This window comes from Arvicola amphibius, chromosome 13 (genome assembly GCF_903992535.2).
Source record: "Arvicola amphibius chromosome 13, mArvAmp1.2, whole genome shotgun sequence".
NCBI lineage: Eukaryota > Metazoa > Chordata > Mammalia > Rodentia > Cricetidae > Arvicola > Arvicola amphibius.
In genome coordinates, this window is record NC_052059.1 from 54,731,677 (window position 1) to 54,754,557 (window position 22,881).

General features: G+C 38.9%; 1 protein-coding gene across 4 annotated transcripts in view; it reads left to right on the forward strand.

The window, feature by feature from the left end:
* LOC119800336 (histone-lysine N-methyltransferase SETDB2-like) overlaps positions 1-22,881 on the forward strand; it is a 65,726-nt gene that overhangs the window by 5,305 nt on the left and 37,540 nt on the right. For 3 of the 4 annotated variants that reach the window (XM_038310470.1, XM_038310469.1, XM_038310472.1), the window contains 10 exons: positions 1,133-1,258; positions 2,071-2,085; positions 2,590-2,649; positions 5,864-5,957; positions 14,610-15,170; positions 17,340-17,456; positions 19,748-19,917; positions 21,198-21,393; positions 22,017-22,116; positions 22,643-22,733. In XM_038310470.1, coding sequence (XP_038166398.1) covers positions 1,133-1,258; positions 2,071-2,085; positions 2,590-2,649; positions 5,864-5,957; positions 14,610-15,170; positions 17,340-17,456; positions 19,748-19,917; positions 21,198-21,393; positions 22,017-22,116; positions 22,643-22,733 — 1,530 coding nt within the window. The remainder of the gene's footprint in view (positions 1-1,132; positions 1,259-2,070; positions 2,086-2,589; positions 2,650-5,863; positions 5,958-14,609; positions 15,171-17,339; positions 17,457-19,747; positions 19,918-21,197; positions 21,394-22,016; positions 22,117-22,642; positions 22,734-22,881) is intronic. The other variant, XM_038310474.1, reaches the window with a different exon arrangement.

A 22,881-nucleotide genomic window follows, 5' to 3' on the forward strand; every position in this document is an offset into this window, starting at 1 on the left:
AACTTCAAGAAAAGTTTGGACTAAGATTTTAGCTTGCTGTATAGCAGAAATGGTAGCCCTTAATTTATGTAAATTCCCTTGTAAAAACCAGGTAAAGTTAATATAAAATACTTTAAAAATTATTTTGTAAATATTTTAAGTGTACTTGTGAGAGACAGAGACATAGTGAGAGATCGAGACATAGTCAGAGAGTGACAGAGACAGTCAGAGAGTGACAGAGACATAGTGAGAGAGTGGGAGAGACAGAGACATAGAGAGAGACAAAGTCATAGTGAGAGAGTGAGAGGCAGAGACAGAGAGAGAGTGAGATAGAGATCGAGACAGAGAGAGAGATAGAGACCGAGACAGAGTGGCCTTAAATGCAGGCATCTTTGGAGGTCAGAGGCATCAGAACCAAACTCAGGCCCTCTGGATGAGCTGCATGTACTCTTAACCACTAAGCTATCTCTCCAGCCCCTATGAAAGACTTTTTAAGAAGTTATTGTTAGACATTTTATTATTTCAACAGTCACTAAGATGTTTCTTTCTGAAATGATCTACACATAGTGGAGGTTGTATCTTAGGAATGCTAAAGACGGATATTATCTGTACATATGCACCACTATGATTCTAACCTGGAGTCATTCTTCTCGTTTCCAGTGAAGAAATAGTGTCATTGAAGTTTTTGATTTTTTTTTTTAAAGATAAGCTGTCCTGTAGCCCATGCTGGCTTTGAACTCACAAAGTAGCCAAGGATGACCTTGAAATTTTTCTTCCTGCCTTTACCTCCTAAGGGGGATTATAGGCTGTACTACCAACAGTTTTACACAGTGCCGGAGATAAAATTCAGGGCTTCATACATGGTATGCAAGCACTCTCTACCAACTGAGTTATATCCCCAGCACCACTTCCTGTTTTTGTTGTTTTTTGAGAAAGGGTCTCTCTGTGTAGCCTTAGCTGTCCTGCAACTTGTTCTATAGACCTGGCTGGCCTGGAACTCATAGAGATCAACCTGCCTCTGCCTCCCGGGTGCTGGCATTGAAGGCGTGCACCACCATAGGTAAGATACTTGGTTCATATTCTGTATGTCTAGTTCTTCATAAGGAAATATGATCAAAATTTTTTTCCTCTAAACTTATCACTTTTATTTTAGGTGATGCAAGGACTTTCTGGATGGAGCTACAAGATGATGGTAAAGTGGACTTGATGTTTGAAAAAACACAAGATGTGCTGCAGTCTCTGAAAAAGAAGATAAAAGATGGGTCTGCCACAAATAAAGGTATGAAAAAACTGACACTTCCTACTAGTCTTATATACTCCATAAAGTATAACTCTAGTTATCTAAAACCCTAATTTGAGTTTTATCTACTTTGTATATGCTTTGCTTCTACAGACTTGCTTTTCACATCCATCCCGTAAAAGAGGGTAAACTTGATTTTTGTAGATGATAGCTATTGAAGACACACACACACATACACACACGCACACACACACACACACACACACACACACACACGCACACGCGCAAGCGCGCGCGTGCTATAAATGTGGCCCAAAACTCCTCATAAGCACTCCCCCTCCTTTAACCTCTTCCCTAGTAGCTGAAATCAGGCCACATTATTCTCCTTTATTTATACTTCATATCTTTGAAGTGGAGGGGAAGGATGTTACATAGATAATACCTGCTTCTTGTATAAGTTTTAGCATAAATAGGACAATCCAACAAAAATAGTCTTCCATCATTTAGACAACTGGTCCAAATGGTCTATTCATGGTAGAAGGCGTGGTCAGCATGTGTAAGGCCCTAGGTCCTATGCCAGCATACAACCGCATAAATATTGCCTGTTTCAAACAACTTTCTGAACTAGTTTTATGAAAACAAACTTAGTTTTTGAATTTTCTATGTGTTTTCAACTCTAGTTGGTTGTAGAACATTAGGTTCTCAATGTAAGCTCCTCCTCTAGCTCACGAGGATATAGTTGTAAAGCGAAGATGTCCTCAGCTGTTGATGCTCTCGCCAGCTGTAGCCCTTGATCATAAAGAAAATCAGAAGATGGACTGGTAATGGGAGGATTTTTTTCTTTTTTACAGTTTTGTTTATAAGTGGTAAGAGAAGAACTCATGTTTTTCTACCTATCCTGGAACAGTATTAAATTGTATGTGAAAAATGAAGTGCAACCAGCATATAAAACATATGTAGATTTAGCAAAGATACAGGTTAAAAGTTTCTTTGGGAAGGAACAGGTAAGGTACCTCTTGTCACTGCCAGAAGCCTTTTCTCTCAGCATGGGATCTCTGCTATACTATGCTAATCGTATTCCAGACTATGACAGTTCCACTGTTTATTCTTTTTTTTTTTTTTTTTTATAAAAGAAACTTTCAATCCTTCATGGGTTAGATATATGTAAGTTTGAAATAGTTCTATCACTTTTAGTTTATTGACCTAAATAGCTAACCTCCCAGCCTAATTTTTTTTTAAAATTACATATGATCATAAGGTTCTCTCAGGGGAGTCATAAAATTAAATGTAAATTGTTTAGTATTATAGCTGGTAACCTGAATAGAGGTGATGGTGATTGTGTTTATTCCTTTATTTTTTTATTTTAACAGAATATGTCCAAGCAATGATTCTGGTAAATGAAGCAGCTATAAGTAACAGTGCAACAAAGGGTATGTTCATTGCTTATTCCAATCCTAATATCTCTGTTTTTCCTTGCCAATCTTAATCTGTCAAGTTAATTAAAGGTAACTTGAATTAACATATAAGATTTACATTGCTAAATTTTATGAACCACAGTTTTTCTTTATGAAAAATCCTACCCCTCCAAAGATAGGGAACACACTAATGCCAAGGGCCCAAGGAAAATAGAACTTTATTTCTTTTCTTTATGAATGCCATGTAAAGAGGGCAGGCAGATTTCTAAGAGTCTTCTACAAATAGCACTGTTAAGAAGGTACATGCCATTATAGGTAAGTTGATGGCTAATTTTTTTCTTTTTATTCATCTTGGTTTCAAACTACCAGTCTTTGAAGAGCCAAGCATGTTTGGTTTAAAAAAATCAAAGATAACAAACGAAAACTATTCATAAGACTTCTGCCATCAGATGTGTGCATTTTCGGCAGCAAGCAAATTTTCAGTTTAATTTAGCTACCTGTGAGATGTCACATGTTAAGCAGTCAATACCCCAAAACTGGCCCTTACTTGAAATGTCAATCACAAGCCCTAGGCCTCTGTTATTTCTGACTTGCCTGAAGATTTTATGTAGGGGGGTGTCCCCATAATACCCACCATAGGTTTCATAATTTGCTGGAGAGGTGGTTTAGTTGTTAAGAGTGCTTTCTGCTTTTTCAGAGGACCCAAATTCAGTTTCCAGCACACACACTGGGCACCTCACATGCACCTGTAACTCCAGCTCCTGGGGCTCTGACACTCTACTCTGGCCTCTGTGGGCACCTGCACTCGTACATGTCCTTCCCCACACATCCACACACAGGTAGACATGCATGCACATCATATAAAATAAATATAAATCGCTTGAAATTTTCACTGTAATTGCTTAAAAAACTCAAGGAAATGCATTCCATCCTCATAACAGTTTATTGTGAAAGTGTTACAAAGATTAACAGCCAGATGAAGAATGTGGGAGACATCTGGCGGAGCCTGAATGCAGGTACTCAGCCTCAAGTTTTGGGCGTATCCCACCCTCTTAGTATATGAATGATTTCACCAACCTAAAAGCCTCTGACCCGCATTATTAAGGGCATTTGTGGGGATCTCATTATATAGGCATGAATGTGTGAATCACTGGCCACTCGTGATTGACTCTGTCTCCTGCTTTCCTTCCTTCCTGCACTTGGTTCAGTCTGAAAATTCCAGCCCTGTAATTGTGCATTTTTTTCTGTCTCTCTAATGGGACAGCCACCATCTGAAGCTCTCTAGGGATTCTAGGTAGCAGTCACTTCACTAGCAAACTAGACAAACATCACCCCGGAGAGCCAAAGCCTTTAGAAGTGTTTGGAAGAACAAAAGTTATAATAGAAGATGCTGCTCTCATTGTCACTGGGGAAATCACAAGGACTGCCGTAATTCTATCAGGAACTAGGACAGACAAAATATATGATTCTTATGATGCCACGCATATCAAGAGTAGAAAACACAGTTTGAAGTTATTCTATCAGTTATCATCATTCCATAAATTTTAATCTGTCATAACTTTCCCTTAAGTGTTGAAAGAGCATTTACCAAATCTTCACTTATACTGTTAAGTATTCTTAGCAGATTTTGCTGGGCTTTATTTTGCTATCAAAATTTGGAGCCTTAAAGTTTTTAACTATGAAAAAGTTGTCTAGCGTGATGCAAGTGTATTTTGGGATTTTTTCCCCCTCAGTATTCTCCATTCAGTGCTAATGTGTATTTTTAGGATAGGTTCTCTTAAAAATTCTTTCCTTTCAGTAGCATTTGGAGTTACAGGGGAAGAGTGTGAGTGCATGCGTGTGTGTGTGCATGCGTGCATGCGTGTGTGCGTGCGTGCGTGTGTGTGTGTGTGTGTGTGTGTGTGTGTGTGTATTGGAGCCTGTAAATTAAACTTGTAAAAGAACATTTGTAGTCTAAAAGGTATGCAGGTGTATTAACTCAGTGTACATAGAAGTGGATACTCAGTGTAGCAGCAAGCTTTGAAAGCTCATGTTAGTAGGGAAGGTAGACAAGGGTACTCTAGGGCAGGTGACTTAGTGGAGCACAGCAAAGTAGGTGTGACTTGAAAGGTGAATGAGCCTTGAGGAAAGTAGATGGGACAGCTGTACTAGCGACTGACAGGGTCTGTATGGGTATGGTGTGAGCATCCTGTCTTTTCACGTGATAGTCAGTCTTCTGGTTGGATCTTCTGCAAGAGGAGGTTTCTAGCTTTCCTTCTTTTCCTTTGAGGATCCCTGCTTTAAAAAATTAAGGGGAGAGAAAACCTTTTCCTACATGTGTTGATTCCCGGCTATTTCAGATCCGAGCAGTCCTTTTGCTACTTCCTGTAGCATCTCTGGGCCTTTCATAATGAACACACCCTTAAGGGACTGCAGTAGTTTTATAGGAGGGGAAATGGTGACAAGGAATTAATCCTAAGAGATATTTGTTTTCCTCGCTAAAGCAACTTATTTCCAACTCAGTTGGGTTTTTGTTTGGAGTCATTGTCAATACTATATCATGATTCTAGGTTTTATATAATCTGTTCACCTGAATTGGAACACTTTTATCAGAACAAAAATATATCTATTTGCCAGTATAAAAAAACAAAAGACTTGGTGTTGGGGTCAAAACAAGCCCTTAGAGATCTAGTCTGTACTCCCTAGGTACTGATTAAGCCACTAGTTAACCTTTTTCCCTTGCTTAGTTACAACTGTAATTACTTGTTTCCCGATTTTAAAAAAAAAGAACTAGACTTGGGTAAAAAAATAAGAAATTACAAGTAGATCAAAAGAGGTAGTCACATGCATTAAACCCTTTCTCAAACAAAAGGAAACAAAAGTTACCTAAACTTAATGCTTTATAACCTTTAAAGGCCTTAAAACACTGTGCTATTTGTCTATAAAATGTAAGCAGAACTACCGTACTTGATATTTGCCTGCAATAACTTATTTTGATTAAGTTGATATCAAACTTATTCTCTAGGAGTGCTTTCTTCAAAGGTTTTAAATTTATATTGAATTATTTTCTTGATACTTTTGAAAATATCTACAATCTTATTGTCGAGTCTCAAAAATCTTAGTATCTTTGGAAATTTTAGTGTTCCATATGAGCATGATTTCTAATGAGTGAAGATACTATTTGGCTGTTTTAGTGAATGATTTTTAACTCTGTGTTTCTGTTGCTCATATTTGTACTTTTTTCATGTAGGTCATATACCTGTGACTCAGACTGAGCAGGAACACAGATCAAATGCATTTCCCTCCACATCATGTGAGAACTTTCCTGAGGACTGTACCATTCTGTATGTATATTATCCGTGTTACTACTCCCTTATATGCTATTTCCTAAATATACCTCCTTCTATAAAATTTAGCTTAAGATGTCTGTGTTTTGTTAATCGATTGAAATCTGCCAAATCACCTTTTAAGGAAAACCCTTACATTTGGAGTATTAAAACTGCCTCCAGTGTCTGCTCAGTGTTGACAGCAGCTATAAGAGTGACAGGTGTGAAGAGAAGCCTGGCTGCTTTACCATCTCTTCTACCCCTGAGTTCAGTGAGTGTACCTTAGCTCTCAGGAGACTTATGCAGAGCAGATCTAACACCTGACAGACTAGGTAAGGCCTGCACCACAGCCTCCTGTCCCTGTGCTAAAACTCCTGGTGTGTTGCTCTGAACTGACCCTTTCAGCTATAGAGTTACGCTGGCCCTTGTAAATAATTCTCAAGAACCCCTTTCTCTGATGATTGTAGATAAACACTCTTACGTGTGATTTGTATAATTTTATGGACAGTAGAGCTGTCTTGTGGGGTTTTGTTTTTCCAGACAAGGTCTCACTAAGAGCTGAAACTGTCCTTGAATTGTTTGAGAAGTCAATGTAGTTTAAGTCTCAAAATAATTTAATATGCTCTTACAGAAATCTAAGGTCACACTTTTTATAATTCCCCTCACTGACTTTTAGTAGCTCATAAAACTTTTTATTATTAGAAATGATAACCCAGTATACAGCATAAAACCTTGTTAGTTTTTTTTTTTATTAAAAATTTCCGCCTCCTCCCCACCTCCCAATTACCCCCTTCCTCCTCCACTCCCTCTCCCTCTCCTGTCCAGAGAGCAGCAGTAAGGGTTCCCTGCCCTGTGGGAAGTCGAAGTTCCTTCCCCTTCGATCCAGGTCTAGGAAGGTGAGCATCCAAACAGGCCAGGACCCCCAAAGCCAGTATGAGTAGTAGGGTCCAAATCCCGTGTCATTGTCCTTGGCTTCTCAGCAGCCCTCATTGTCTGCCATGTTCAGGGAGACCGGTTTTATCCCATGCTTCTTCAGTCCCAGCCCCGCTGGGCTTGGTAAGCTCCAAATGGATCAGCCCCACCATCTCAGTGGGTGGGAGCACCCCTCGCAGTCCAGACTTCCTTGCTCATGTTTTCCTTCATAGAATCTTCATCTGCCGACGGATGGAGCTAGAGACAGAGCCCCACATTGGAGCACCGGACTGAGTTCCCAAGGTCCTGACAAGGAGCAGAAGGAGGGAGAACATGAGAAAGAAAGTCAGGACCGTGAGGGAACCTTCATCTGGCGATGGATGGAGATAAAGACAGAGCCACACATTGGTGCACCGAACTGAGCGCCCAAGGTCCAAATGAGGAGCAGAAGGAAGGAAAACATGACCTTGTTAGTTTTTAAACACAGACCCAACCATTCTAATATAAGATTCCTTTTTTTCACAAAAATTTCTGCCCAACAAGCTGCCTTCCAGTTTCTATTAGGCAATAACATATTTTTAAGGATACATTTTGCTTTTTGAATTATGTATATATACGTGTGTGTGGATATGTACACATGTGAGGGCAGGTGTGTTGGGGACACCAGCCTGGTCAAAGCCAGGGTGGGGATCAGAAATAATAGTAAAGAGGAAAAAGACATGAATAAAACATAAAGCAAAGGATAGTATCTGGAGGGAGTTCCAGTCAATACTGTAATTTTTTAAATACATTTTTATACCCCATTCCAAAAATGGGAGGAGGCAATGACTTCTTTAACATGATACAAAGGACAACTTGGACAATTAATTGCTTTAGTACTTTGAGACATTAAGTCATTGCATTCTGTTTAGGTAGTGAAGCCACCCTAGACCAAATACCCTGAAGGCAGCCATTCCCTCCTGTTACAAAAGAAGGAGCAGAAGTAAGCTTGCACATCCTGACCATCTGTCAGGATGGAGTGGATCTTCCTGTAAGCGCCATCTTAATGTCAAAAGAATCAAGTGACCACATCCTGGGTCAGGAGTGTACCCCTGGTTTTGCAAGCTACTAAAGCCATTGAGGGAGTTAATAAAAGTGTGAAAACTGAGGCCTCAGTTCTCACAGAAGCCAGAAGAGGGGTCCAGTCCTCTGGGACTGGAGTTACAGGCAGTTGTTAGCTACCTGGCATGGAACTGAGCCATCTTAAGCCCCAAGCAATTATATTTTAGACCTAAATTTAAGATTTGGTTTATTTCTGGTAAACTTTACCTTTTGGATAAGTTCATTATAACAGCATACCAGAAAGCTTTTAATTTTAGACTTGTTTGTAATGCTGTTTGTCTTTCTAACTTTTCTTGTATAAATACCTTTTAAACCTTTTATTATGATCACTGAAAATATATTGAAATGTGGCCAAAGCCAAAACCTTCTTGCTTACTTACTGTATCAGAGACTCTTTTTTTTAATCACTTTTCAGAAAGATCTTTTCAAACAACTTTAAATTTGCTTTACTTTGTTACTGTCTTACATACATGTCTCTTGCATGGTTGTCATGAGAAACTAAAGTTTACTGCTCTAGAATTCTATAACAACATCGCACTCTCAAAACTTGCACACACACACACACACACACACACACACACACACACACACACACAGTATTCTGGTTGACCTAGACCTAGGGTTTTCTGACTTAACTGTTGGTTGACAACAACTAGTGTTGGCTTCTTCTTAAATTCTAAATACTTAGAAGTCATGTGCTTGGTGCCTCTTCTAGCAAATCAGGGTAGCATTTTCTCTATTTTGTTCTTTAGTATTTGAAGTACTTTCCCCCCACCCCCCCCAAAAAAAAACTCTGGAGTTGAATATAGAGTCCTTGATACTTTTAATACAGTCAAATTCTATTAATTCTTGTAATTGTTAGACCCTCAGTTCCTTTCCATTTGTGCCCGATCTTCATAACCTGAGAGCCGTATTTAACAGGTGAAAATGGTAGTGACAAATGGCTAGAGACTCTTCATTCTCTGTTATGTGCCATCTTTCTCCTAATATTAGTTTCTTGTCCTAAGCCTAGGGTTAATTTTTAAAATTTTTCATTTGCATTTTTGAAAGCCTCAATTATTACCAGACTTGGTCTTAATAGTACCTTCCTTATAAATTTAGACCAGCATTTTTTGCTCATAACCAATCATCCTTCCTTTGTTATATTCTTTTAAAATTACAGTGGGTCATAGAGTGCATAACTGTAATCTGAGCATTGAGGAGGCAGAAGTAGGAGAATCACTGTGAGTTCAAGGCTGTTAGTGAGTTACAGTCCAGTGAGGTCTCTACTGGGAGACCTTGTTGATTGATTGACTGACTGATTAATTGAGTGATTGATAAGTAGGTAGATAGGTAAGCTTCCCAGAGATCCGATTAGGCATGCTCTTGATTTCACACTCAAAACTTCATTTCTTTAGTACTTCTGAGAGCTCTCGAACTGGGCTATCACTCAGAAATAAGACCTGAGTTTGCAATCTGGAGAGATATTTCCAGATGAAAGAACATGTCTAATTAGACTCATAATTTTTTCCTTTGTGTTAAGAATTCCAAAGCTACAGATCATTCTTGACTAGTCTAATTAGACTCATAATTTTTTCCTTTGTGTTAAGAATTCCAAAGCTACAGATCATTCTTGACTAGAATTCTGTTTGTTTGTTTGTTTGTTTGTTTGTTTTTAATTTTTTTCAAGACAGGCTTTCTCTGTGTGGCTTGACTGTTTTGGACTGCTCTGTAGACCAAGTGACCTTGAACTCAGCAATCTGCCTGCCTCTGTCATCTGCCTTCCTCTGTGGCTCCTGAGTCCTGGAATTTTTAAAGGGATGTGCCATCACTCTAGACACTAGAGTTATTTTAAAATAATTCCATTTGGATTTCCCCTGGAGGTTATGAGGGTATTTTGTTTTGGGGTGTGTATGTATGTGTATTTTGTTTGGTTAGTGTCTTTTGGTTTTGTTTTTCTTTTAGTAGTTCAACTCCTTAATGGATAGTAGTCACATAGGCAGACTAATAAGCAACATGGTTGATTCTCAGCCACTGAATTGCTCAAGATAAACAATATGTTCATGTCATAGTGGCAAAATCAAGTATGAAAATCTTAGGGGTAGGCAGTAGACTTTTAACGTGTCAGTTTTGAGTTTAATTGGATTTCCATTCCACATAGGCGATATTTCAAATTGGTAAATGTAGTAAAACACTTAATATTTTTTTAAAAGGCTCTCTCCTTTTATGAAAACTAGCTTAATTCATTTTTCTTAGTCAAGTGCTTTGCTTTATCAAGAGCATTTTGGTAGAATTTATTAGGTGCAGTTCTGGCCATCACATAGTGACGGTGAACTTGCAGGTGCTAAAACACATGGGTATGAAATATAAATCACTTGGTTTCTATTAGATGACACATGAATTGGGCAGATTAACTTTTATATATGTATATACACGTGCATACCTGTATACATTCACAAACACCCAGAGTATGGCACAGCAAGCAGTGTAGGCACTAAATTGGAACCAGGAAGTGGGTGCTGATGCTGCTTCCTTGTTCCACGTTCTTCTTTCCACAGTATTTCACATAGCTGCCCAACTAAACTCTTATGAATTCCTAATTTCACGTGTTACTTCATGATGTATTTTTAATTTATATCTTGAGAGATTATTTTAGATATTTAATGATTATATGTTTCTAGTGGCTGCTCAGCCTACTTTCTTATAGAACCCAGGGCCACCAGCCCAGAGATTTAGCCCAACCCACAATGGGTTGGGCCCTTCCCTATCAGTCACTAATTTGAAAAAAGGCCTTACAGGCTTGAGTGCAGCCCAGTCTTATGAAGGCTTTTTCTCAGTTGAGGTTCCTTCCTCAGCTGACATAAAACTAGGCAGCACAGTTTATTAAATTATAAATTCCATTCATTCTTAATCACATTAAAAGTTAGCCTGACTCTTGCTGAGATATAGCCCATTATTTTGGATATTAGTACATAGGAGAAGAGGCATCAAACACTACACTTTCCCTATACTAGTTAAGTCCCAGGATAACTCAAAAGAGTTAGGAAATTTCTTCTCTGTAAAATAATTTCACCCAGTGAGATGACTCAGCAGGGAAGTGCACTTATCTCAAACCTGACAATCTGAATTTAATCCTCGGAATTCACAGGTTGGAAAGAGAGGCCAGCCTCCCAAAAAGTAGTCCTCTGGCTCCACATGTACACACAATAAACAAATGTAAAAAAGACAAGTGTTTAACCACTACAGCCCAGAGAAGTCCATAATAAAGATGTATTGGTTCAGCTGCAAGTCTGTGTCTTCCATAACACAAGCGGGACCAGGAAGGCGCCTCCCATCTAGTGGTGAGGACAGTGTTCTGGTTTGAAAGTTGTGGGCGTGAAGAAGCAATAGTCTTATAAAATGTAGCTGTGAAAGTTTTCACGCACTTTAAATGATCACAGGGCCATGAAGCAGTCCTGACAGTTTGGCTGAAAAGACCCAAACTCCACTTAACAGGCTTTGCATCTGGAAGAGTGACGCCAGTGCCAGGGATTCCTTCCTTCCTGCCCTCCGCCCCCACAAAATTTTGAACTTGAATCTTAGTTTCTAGGACTACCAACTAACTTACATTATTGTAGGAAGAGAATTGAATTAAATATCGTCACCACTAGGTGGCATTAGCTAATTTCCAAAATGTGACAAATGACATGGAACAAGTGAGAAAATTCAATTTTAACACATATCATAAAATGAAGGGGAAGGTGCACTGATACTAGGCTAAAGGAAAAAAGTACTAGAAGCATGAAGTTTGGGTTTGGACAAATAGGTGATGTGGGTCAGTAAAAAAATTCAACTTTGTTAGAAACACCTGCTGAATTGTTTTGGGCAAAAAGATGTGATGACAGAAGCTTGCCTTAAACTATTTCAGAAGAATGTGGGTGGGCAGGAGAAAGAAAAGAATAGAATAAATTAAGTTAAAAAGGTCTATAATTAGTAAAGTCCATTGCCAAAGATCAAAGTTAAAGGTTGGTACAGCCATGTTAGTGAGACTTCAATTAGTAGTTACCAGTAAAGAAAGAACTAAATTCCAATCTTTATTGTGTAGGAGTGACTGGGTTATGAATTAGAGAGTAATTTGGGCTCACATAAGCACTTAAGAATGTTTGGTTGGTGTGAATGGTTAAGAACAGCTGTGTCTATTAGTTAACATTTAACATTATTATCAAAGTGAGGATGTAGTGAATTGGTAGAGCCCATGACTACCATGCACAGGGTCTGCTATCTTTAGGCTCAGAACAAAATGCCATTGACATTGAAGTTAGAATTCCGTTCTCCTAAGGAAAATGGAAGACCTCAGAATTACTTTTGTTCTCCCAAAGCATTGTTTTCACGTCTTTGAGAAAGATAATTTTGTGTTGGAGGCACACACATAGTAAACTGGAAGGAATAGGAAATAGGAGCTAATAGTCCTCTGAGAAGGTGTGGAGAAGACTGGCAGTATTTCTTCCCATCGTTAGATCCTGGAACAACTTTACATTCTCCTGGTGCCTTTCTCAGGAAGAATTTGGGTTTTGTTAGTGTTGTTTTGTTTTTACCATTCTGTATATCCAACCCAAAACCTATGCATGCGTGCTAAGGTATAGTGTTATCTCTAAGCTGCAATCCCAGTCCATCAGGCTTTTTAAAGGAAGGCATGGATCATCATGGGTGTGTATCCTTCTGCTTACTAGGAATTATGCCAGAGTTTAGTTATCTTCTAGTGCAGAAGCTTTGGTAATGTCCTTATTTGCTTATAAGATATCTCTAGTTCTCAAAGAGACATTTGGGTCTCTATAAGAAAATATATTCTTGTATGTCTTTGATTATTTTTATTAATCAAAGTTTTGTTGTTGTTTAATGTGTATTCCTATTGACTAGTAATTCCTCTAAAGGGATGCAAGAATAATCAGGAACTTGGTCAAGGATTTATGTCTGAAGATGTTCATCGAAGCACTAACACAGAGACAAATTGAAAATAGTTCCAACATTGGAAGATGTACAAACAAGTGACAATATATTGTTTTACCCATTGGACTGTAATCCAGAAACACTGAGACCCCCTTCATTGATGAAATTGTGTACATAACCAGTAGAAGGGAACGGCGGGCTGTGTCCCACCACCTGGCTAGCTTTACCCAAAATAATTATACAGAAACTGTATTCATTTAAATACTGCCTGGCCCATAGTTTCAGCCTCTTATTGGCTAATTCTCACATCTTCCTTTAACCCATATGTAGTAATCCGTGTAGCACCACGAGGTGTGGCTTACCAGGAGAGATCTTAACCTGCGTCCATCTCAGAGAGGGGAATCATGGTGACTCACTATGGCGACTGCCTGAAGCTTCTCCCCAACTCTCCCAGAATTCTGTTCTGTCTATTCCGCCTACCTAATTTTCTGTTCTCTTAAAGGGCCAAGACAGTTTTCTTTATTAATTAACCAATGAAAGTAACATAGACAGATAATTCTCCTCCATCATTGCAGAAGCTGTGGTAATGTCCTTATTTGCTTATAAGATATCTCTAGTTCTCAAAGACTCATTTGGGTCTCTATAAGAAAATATATTCTTGTATGTCTTTGATTATTTTTATTAATCAAGGTTTTGTTGTTGTTTAATGTGTATTCCTATTGACTAGTAATTCCTCTAAAGGGATGCAAGAATAATCAGGAACTTGGTCAAGGATTTATGTCTGAAGATGTTCATCGAAGCACTAACACAGAGACAAATTGAAAATAGTTCCAACATTGGAAGACGTACAAACAAGTGACAATATATTGTTTTACCCATTGGACTGTAATCCAGAAACACTGAGACCCCCTTCATTGATGAAATTGTATACATAACCAGTTGAAGGAACTTGTCCCCTGAGAAAAAATTGGTAATATTAACAAAACTGGTATACAGTAGTATAATGTGATTGACTAACAGGAATGACAGAGATAGCTGTACACCATGAAGTTGCTTCACATGCCACTAGTCATGGACTGAGGTGTAACCTCAGAAAGTTCAGTGTGTTTCAGTGTCTAGTACATACTAAGACGCAGGTGTTTGGGACAAAATAAATAAAATACCTGTTCAATGTATAATAGACACTTAGTGAAATAAAATTCAAGTCCTTGGAAGAAGTCTAAAAATTGGGTTCAAAATACAAGAACTTTCTTTTTATACTTCTTCCCCTTAAATTGAATACTATCCTTTTTTTTTTTTTTTGGCCAGTTTGCTATTATTCTCAGAGTATCAATATGATTGGCAGCTGGATTACCTATTATGGGGAAAAATCAGCTAAATAGTTGCTGGATGAAGGCACTGTAAAGGAATCTTAACAAATTTTCTTAGCTACCTTAGTTTGACTAGGCAAAGGTGTAACAAACAAATCCTACATGAAAGAAATGCTGTTCTCAGCCTGTGAACAAGGGCAGGCTCTGAGTGTGCATGTCAGAGCCTAGGAGAAAGACACAGCTAGCTCAAGCTTCCTGGAATAGTCTAAGTGACATCTCATCTTTGACTGCCTCAAGGATATATGAAATGCTTCAGAGTCTAGGTTATCTTCCTGCTGTCCAAGAAGATACAGTAAGCAATTGCCACCTCAGTCTGCAGTGTTTTTAAAAAACGAAGCAAGACTATGAATTTGAGATACTAATGATTGACTTACTCTACCAGGTCTCCAGGACAGAAAGCACTCCTGCCTGCCAACAGTAAGGCTGCAGACCTGGGGGAGAAGGAACGCCCTTTGAGTGTGTCTTTCCAGAGCCACATCTGCTCCAGTGCTTGTCTGATGGAAACACCGCTGTCCTTGAAGGGAGAAAACCCCCTGCAGCTACCAATCAGATGTCAGTTCCAGAGACGACACGCGAAGACAAACTCTCATTCTTCTGCCCTCCACGTGAATTATAAAACACCCTGTGGACGGAGCTTAAGAAACATGGAGGAAGTTTTCCATTACCTTATTGAGACAGAGTGTAACTTTTTATTCACAGACAACTTTTCCTTCAATACTTACGTTCAGTTGACTCGGAATCACCCAAAGCAAGATGAAGTTGTTTCTGATGTAGATATTAGTAATGGAATGGAACCGGTGCCAATTTCTTTCTGTAATGAAGTAGACAGTAGGAAACTCCCACAGTTTAAGTACCGAAGGACAGTGTGGCCCCGAGCATGTTATCTAAACTCTTCCAGCATGTTTTCTGGTTCATGTGACTGTTCTGAGGGCTGCATAGACATGTAAGTAGAAAAATGTGATGTTTCAGACAATCCGCACGTAGACACATTTGTCTAGCCTTACTGTGTTCCTGGTTGTCATTTTGTCTGTCTAAAACCTGTGCACAAATTGTCTAAAATAGATGAAAAGATACCATTTCATTAATTATAACTCTGCCAAAAAATGGTAATTTGAAATTTATTTCCTCTAAGGATGAGTATTTCCTTTTATGTAGTAATTTAGTTAATAGCAATTGCAGTGCTGGTTTTTGAGTATCATGCATGCCCAGACTCTTGAAATACATTCATTCTCTGTGTCACCACACAAACCTGAGTATTAGGTGATGTATTTCTATCACACAGATAAGGAATTAGTCTCAGAAACAGATTCAGAGAGGTCTCAGCAGACAAGTCGGAGAGGCAGTATTTGAACATTCATTCTTAATTTCTATTTCATTTGTTATATTTTACATTTACACATTAAGTGTCATTACTGGCTAATTTTTTAGAATGCCAGTGTGCTCAGAGCTTCTATTCTTTAACCATTGTATTGGCATTCCATCAGGAAAATGAAAATATATTCTGATATGTCAAGACCTTGGGAAAGATTCTTTTAAAGGTGTGTATCTGTAGGTTTGCAGGTAATAGGGTGCATTTGTGTTATGTGTATAGTTATCTCTATTCAAATTATCTACCTATACTGAGTAAAAGAGAAAGAGAAGTTATCTTAATATCATTATTCCATTATTAGCTGAGAGATATATTCAGGGACCCCTGAATGTTTAAAATTTTGTATTAGTAACAAAGTCTATTTATTTGCATTTTCCGTACATATCCTGAAGCACTGCAAGTGTCTTAACTGATAATCCCGATGGTTGTTTAGTGACTGACAGACTGGTAAGCCATGGGACCTGCCTGTCATTTTTCATTTCATATTGAAAAGACGATGAAAACTCTCTACACTACAGCAGTTCCTTTACAGTAGCTTCAGTTCCTGTGGCCAACTGTAGTCTAGAATTACTGTGCTGGAGAGTTGTTTCAGAGATTAAGAGCACCGACTGCTCTTCCAGAGGACCCAGGTTCAATACCCAATACCCACATATCAATTCACATCCAGTAGCAAGGGATCCACTATCTTCCCTGGGCAGCAAGCATCAGGCACACAAATGGTGCACCGCTATATACATATATATATACATATACATACATATATATATATATATATATATAAAATCAATAATCATTAATATATAATCAGTAACCATTAGGTGGAGAATTCTACATACACTCATTCCATAAGTTTTAAACTACATGCTGTCTGGAGTCAGGTGATGGAATGCCCTACTTCATCTCCCCTGGAATGTGAATTGTCTCTTTATCCACATATTCATGACCTGCCAGGTAGTCACTTAACAGCCACATTGATCATCAGATCAAGTGTCATACTTGCAATACATTCAAGTAAGACTAATTTTACTTAATAGTGGCTCCAAAAGACACAAGTAATAATTAACATGCAGGAAAATAAAGCATGCAAGGGCAGATTAATTCTGGCATCATGTGGCAATGTTTCAGAGTATTGAGAAAAGCACAAATAAATAGATGTTGATATTAATATAAGACTTTAAGCATTCAGAGTTCCTTGAATATACCTCTCAGCTAATGAGGGAACAGCTATTAAAGTAACCTATGCTGGATGAGCAGAATTACAGCTATCAGCAAATGAGTATTTGCTGGATAAAATGTCCATTTTGAAAAGTTAAAACCTATATAACTAAATATCTGTTGCATGGTCAGACAGCTCAGTGCAGTTGATATTAGTTGTTAATAAGCTTTTGGTTGGTTTTATTTTTTTTTTTTTTTTTTTTTTTTTTTTTTTTGTTTTTTCGAGACAGGGTTTCCCTGTAGTTTCTAGAGCCTGTCCTGGAACTAGCTCTTGTAGACCAGGCTGGCCTCAAACTCAGAGATCCGCCTGCCTCTGCCTCCCGAGTGCTGGGATTAAAGGCGTGCGCCACCACCGCCCGGCAGTATTATTTTTCATATTGTGTTTAGAGGAGTTTTCATATAATCCTTGAACAAAAAAGGCCTCTTATAAATAAAAGTACACCATTTTTTTATGTCATTTACACTTTTACCGAGTCTCATAACTTCGTGATCTTTTTTATTCTGACTTCTCTCCTGCCTTTCTTTTAGACAAAAATGTGCATGTCTTCAGTTGACAGCAAAGACTGCCAAAGCATGTTCCTTGTCACCTGAAGGAGAATGTACCGGATATAATTATAAAAGACTGCAGAGACTTGTACCTACTGGGTGAGGAACCTTAGAGATTAGTTGCAGGGTGCATGTGTGTGTGGAGGATGGTACTTTTGTAAGTTGTGTGCATGGTGGGGTGGTACTTGTGCCTGTGTGTGCACACGCACTGGGAGCCAGAGGTCAAAGTCTGACTTCTTCCTCAGTTACTGTCCACCTTATTTATTTTTTCTTATACGTTCTCTTTCTGAGACAGGAGCTTCCCACTTTGGCTAGACTGGCTGGCCAGCAGGCTTCAAGGTCTACCTGCCTCTGCTGCCCTCCCCACACCTGGGGTTGCATATGGTTTCTACCATGTCCAGTTTGTATAAGAGTTCTGAGCAGCTGAACTCAGGGCCTCATGCTTCCACAGCAAGCATTTTAACTGCTGGCTCATCTCCCAGGCCCAGAGAGTACTGGCTTTCATTATGGTCTACAGGCTTACAGGTTTTGTTTATATTTGTTTCTCATACTGAAAATCTAAATTACTGTGAGATAGTAGCATGGAAGCATTGTATATTCTTAGAAATGGAACTCAGAAGCCACACATATATCAAAATAAACTCAAAACACTCATCTGCTTCAAGCCTAGGTCTTCAGGAAATGAGTGACTCTGAGTTGTCAATTTTCCCATTAAAACTTGCACCTCCAACACATGAGAGGCAGAGGCTGGATGATACTGAGTTCAAAACTAGCCTGAGCTACATTGGGAAGCTGTTTTAAAAACAAATGAAGGGGCTGAAGAACTAACTCAACGGGAAATAGCATGAGGACATGGGTTCAAATACCCAGAACTTAGATAAAAAGCTATACACGCCTATAACCACAGAGCTGTGCAAGGCTCAAGATACAGGTTCTCTGGGACTTGCTGCCCCTAGCGTGGCTTCAGGTTCAGTGAAGAGATCCTGCCTATAGAAACCAATGCAGGCAGTGGTGGAGCAGGACACCTGACATCCTTGGCTTCTGTGCTTGTATGGCTGTGTGCAACAAACGCATGAGCATGACCCCCCCCCACACACACACATACACACATGCACACACATATACTAATAATATATTTATTAAAAAGAAAAAGTGAATGAAGGAAACTAATTTGTCAGTTGATAATTTTCAGCCTATCAAAATTGATTCTAAGTAATAAAACATAGAACTAGAATTAGAAGAGTTTCATCCTGTGCATTTCCTTTACACATTCAAAAAGTTAACATTTCCTGTGTGCTGAGCACCATATTACATATCTGGTAAATATTGTGATGTTGAAACAGTCCTGTAGGTTAAGCTCTATTATATAAACTTTTCATTTGAGGTTGGAAAGATGCCTCAGTGGTCAAGAGCACTGGCTGCTCAGGTTCAAATTCAAGCAGTCACATGAGGGTTCACATTGGACTATACTTATGGATCCAGTGCCCACTTTTGATTTCTGTGGGTACTAGGCATGCAGGTGATACAGTTATGCATATAGGTAAAACATTCATATACATAAAGTTAGATAGATAGATAGATAGATAGATAGATAGATAGATAGATAGATAGAATAAACTCCATTTTAAAAACATAAACTATGTTGTAAGCCACGCCATGTTGGGCTGCCTTATGTTATACGCCACCTTTTTGGGGTGACTACTGTTATGATCCTAGCCACAGAAGTTTGTACGGTCCAAGGTTAGGGGCATGAGGATTAGAAGTGTTAGGTAGTAGGAACAAAGATAAGAAAGAATCATAGAGACATAGGATAATATCGGGAGGACCACTCAATCTCCTGCATACTGAGTTCTAAGTCCTGAGTTTTCCCATGTTTATTTTTTCATATACTTTTAAACGCCAATATGAAAGGAGGGAAGAAGGCAAAAGACTGCTTTAACAAGATACAAAGGACGACGGGAACACTTACTTGCTTTAATACTCATGAATTCATGAGAAAAGCATTCTGTTGTTTAGGCAGTGGACCCTTAAGGCATCAAGTATCCTGAAGGCAGCCACACCTCCTAATTTAAAAGAAAAAGCAGAAGCATGCTTCAATTCTCTGACCTTTGTTCAGGGTGGAGAGGATACACCTCTATGGGCCATCTTTATGTCCAAAACACCAAGTAATCACACCCTAGGTCAGGGTGTGTAGCCACAGTTGCTATCAACAACTTTGAGCAACCTCAAAGACTCTGACCTTCAGACCAGGTGGAATAGGCTCACCTTTTGGGCCTCCACAAAACTGAAGCTAGTAACCCAGGCAGTCTAGCCCTAAGTGAAGCAGCAGTACACGTTTCATTTTGTTTCTTAGGCCCTCTAGTTTACATTGTCTTCTGTGTCCTTGCCAGCATTTACGAATGCAACCTGTTGTGCAAGTGTAGCCGTCAGTTGTGTCAAAACCGAGTCGTCCAGCATGGTCCCCAGGTGAGGCTGCAGGTGTTTAAAAGTGAGAAGAAGGGCTGGGGAGTGCGCTGCCTGGATGACATTGACAGAGGCACATTTGTGTGCATTTATTCAGGTAAAGCAAAGATTTGTTTTCTGGTTATTTCCCAGTTGCATCTGTATACATCTGAATCCACATTGTCCTAGTCAGCATTGGCACCTTTTAGCCAGGTGCTGAACAACAAGATGTAGGGGAGCACCAGAGGAGACAGGTCACTGGGTCTTGTGTCCCCAAAGGCCATAGGTGCTTCAGAAAGGAAAGGCTGTCTTGCACTAGGACTTGGGGCTTACACTGTCTTCACAGCCACAGAAACTCTGGAGTAAGGTAGGAAACATTCTAAATAAGAGATCTGCATGGCTCACTAAGGTAGAAACAATCAAACCAAAGCTCCTCAACATTTTTCCCAAGTTAATATTGTAATGAGTATTTGCACATGATGATTCAGTTACTTGAAGCATCTCACTTGTTTCAGGGACTCCACACCACTAACTACACTACTCCACCCAGCGTGCCTAGACATTTGTCCTGTTTCTCCGAGTAGCTCTTGAGTGGAAGCTGTCTCTGCACCCTAAGTGGTGTCCAGGAAGCATTATTGGGAGTCTCTGCAAAGCTACAATATACACCTAAGGTTGACCTAGAAAGATGAGTGGAATATCTAGCCACTAATTCTAGCCTAAGAAGTATAATTTTGAATCCTGAAAAAAAATTGCATTCAATGAGACAGATTTTAATATCATACTGAGTGTGAGCATAATAGGTAGATCTCACACATTTTAAATAGATCATTTTTCAAGAGTCTGAGGTTTCAAACTAAAAAAGAACTTAAACAAGTTTGCTTTTCATTGTCTATAGAGGACTTTTTTCATTTTTATTTTACATTACTGTGGATTTCTTTCTTTTTTAAAAAGATTTATTTATTTATTTATTATGTAGACAGTGATCTGCCTGCACACCAGAAGAGAGCATCAGATCTCATTATTGATGGTTGTGGGCCACCATTGTGGTTGCTGGGAATTGAACTCAGGACCTCTGGAAGGGCAGCCAGTGCTCTTAACCTCTGAGCCATCTCTCCAGCCCGATTTCTTTTTAAAATACCAAAATAAAAGACTATTGCTTCTTTTTAAATAGCTCATATTTATTACGAATGTAAGACAATGAGTCTCCCATTGGCCTTTTTTTTAGTGTCTTGGAATGGTTTTCTTGGATGAGTTACCTCAAGTCTACACTTTGTAGGGTGAGTTTATCTTTTCTAGAAACACAGTGCACTTAGCACAGAGTTTTATTTACAGAGAAGCTGGTGCCTACTTGTTGGTAGAGGTTGCTTTCTGTTTTGATAGCTGTCTGTTGTATTTCAGGAAGATTATTAAGCAGAGCTACTCCTGAGAAAACCAATACTGATAAGAACAGAAGAGAACAACAAAACAATATGGAAAATGAGCTTTCCAAAAAGAGGAAAATAGAAGTTGCATGTTCAGATGAAACACAACCTAGCAGTCCTAAAACTGAGCAATGTTCTCTTAAGTTTAGCAGTGATCTCAGAGAGCCTGTAATGTAAGTAAAAACTTTAGCTCATGGTGTCCTCCCTTGTTGAGGATCAAGAATGTTTAGGTTTTTCCCTGTTTGTGTGTGTGTCTCTCTCACTTACCACCCTCCCTCCCCTAAACATCTTCTCACCTCATATATTAAGTTTAACACTCCTAGAAATCCAGCATTCTAACCTTAAAAATCTGGCCAACACATTTCATTTGGTGCCCCATTTCTAAGTTCACTGTGGATAACTTTCATCTGACTCTAAGAATGTTATAAATTTTAATTTTACTTTTGTATCACCATTTTATTTGAAAAGCTTTATTAGGATCATTTTTTAAACACATTTTAAAATTATTGGTAGCTAATGATTACCTTTTCCTTCCTCAAATAAATAATATAGATGTGATATAGATTAATTTCTTTTAAAAATTTTTAATTTTATTTTATGTATATGGTGGTGCACTCGGACCAGGGTGGGTGCTGGGAATTGAACGCAGGTCCTCTGGAAAAGCAGCTAGTGCTGTTAACCAATGAGATATCTCTGCAGTCCCTAGATTAATTTCTAACAATAATGGAAGTTTATGAAGTAGAGATATTACCTATATTTTAGTGATATGCAGAATAACTTTTCTTTTCCTTTTCAGAGAAATGAACTATAGAAATACTTCAAAAACTCAGCGTCGCTCAGTCATTAGAAGCCCTAAATTGAAGACAGCTATTTTTCACCGCAATGAGAAAGACATGGTAAAAACTACAAGAACAGACTGCATGGTTGCATGCCTGCTGTGCTAGTGCTTGGGAGGCCAGTTCAGGAGGATCATGAGTTTGAAGTCCACTCGGGCTACATAGCAAGACATTATTTTCAAAACAAAAGGAGCTATGCCTTTCCACGCCCATTAACTATGATTGCACCTTTCTAGCCCTCACTGAAATATTTATGCTGCATAATACAATGTAGGATTGGCATTGTTTTGAGCATACAGGGTATTCGAGTCTGAGATACACACAGATTTATTATTGTATTTTTAGTTCAAATAGTATCTTGACAATTGTAGTTGTTGCTTACTAAAGTGCCTACAAATAGTGGGAAAAGGGTACATGTGTTGGCTCCACTTATGTCAAGGCTCTTTACAATATCAGCTCTGGGGCTTTTCAGAACTAACCTAGTATGTACGGCCTTTAAAGGGTGATATTTGGTGAAAGAGGTTCAGCTGCTTAGTACTTTCTCCTGACTTCGAGAGTAGAGCTGTCCTTCTTATTTTCTTTAAAGGGTTTTGTTTCTTCAGAGTCTACCACCCCCGAAGATGAGAATGGATTTAAGCCAGCTCCAGAACACCTAAACTCTAAAGCTAGCACTCACGGTAGGCTTTATTTCCTCATGGCTGTCTCTCTCTTGCCTCTTTGTCCCTTTTGTTCAGTGTCTACCACTTCTTTCCATAGACTTCATAACAAATTGGTGGGTTTGTCATGTGGAAACTGGTAAACTGTATCCGAATCTGACCTGCCAAA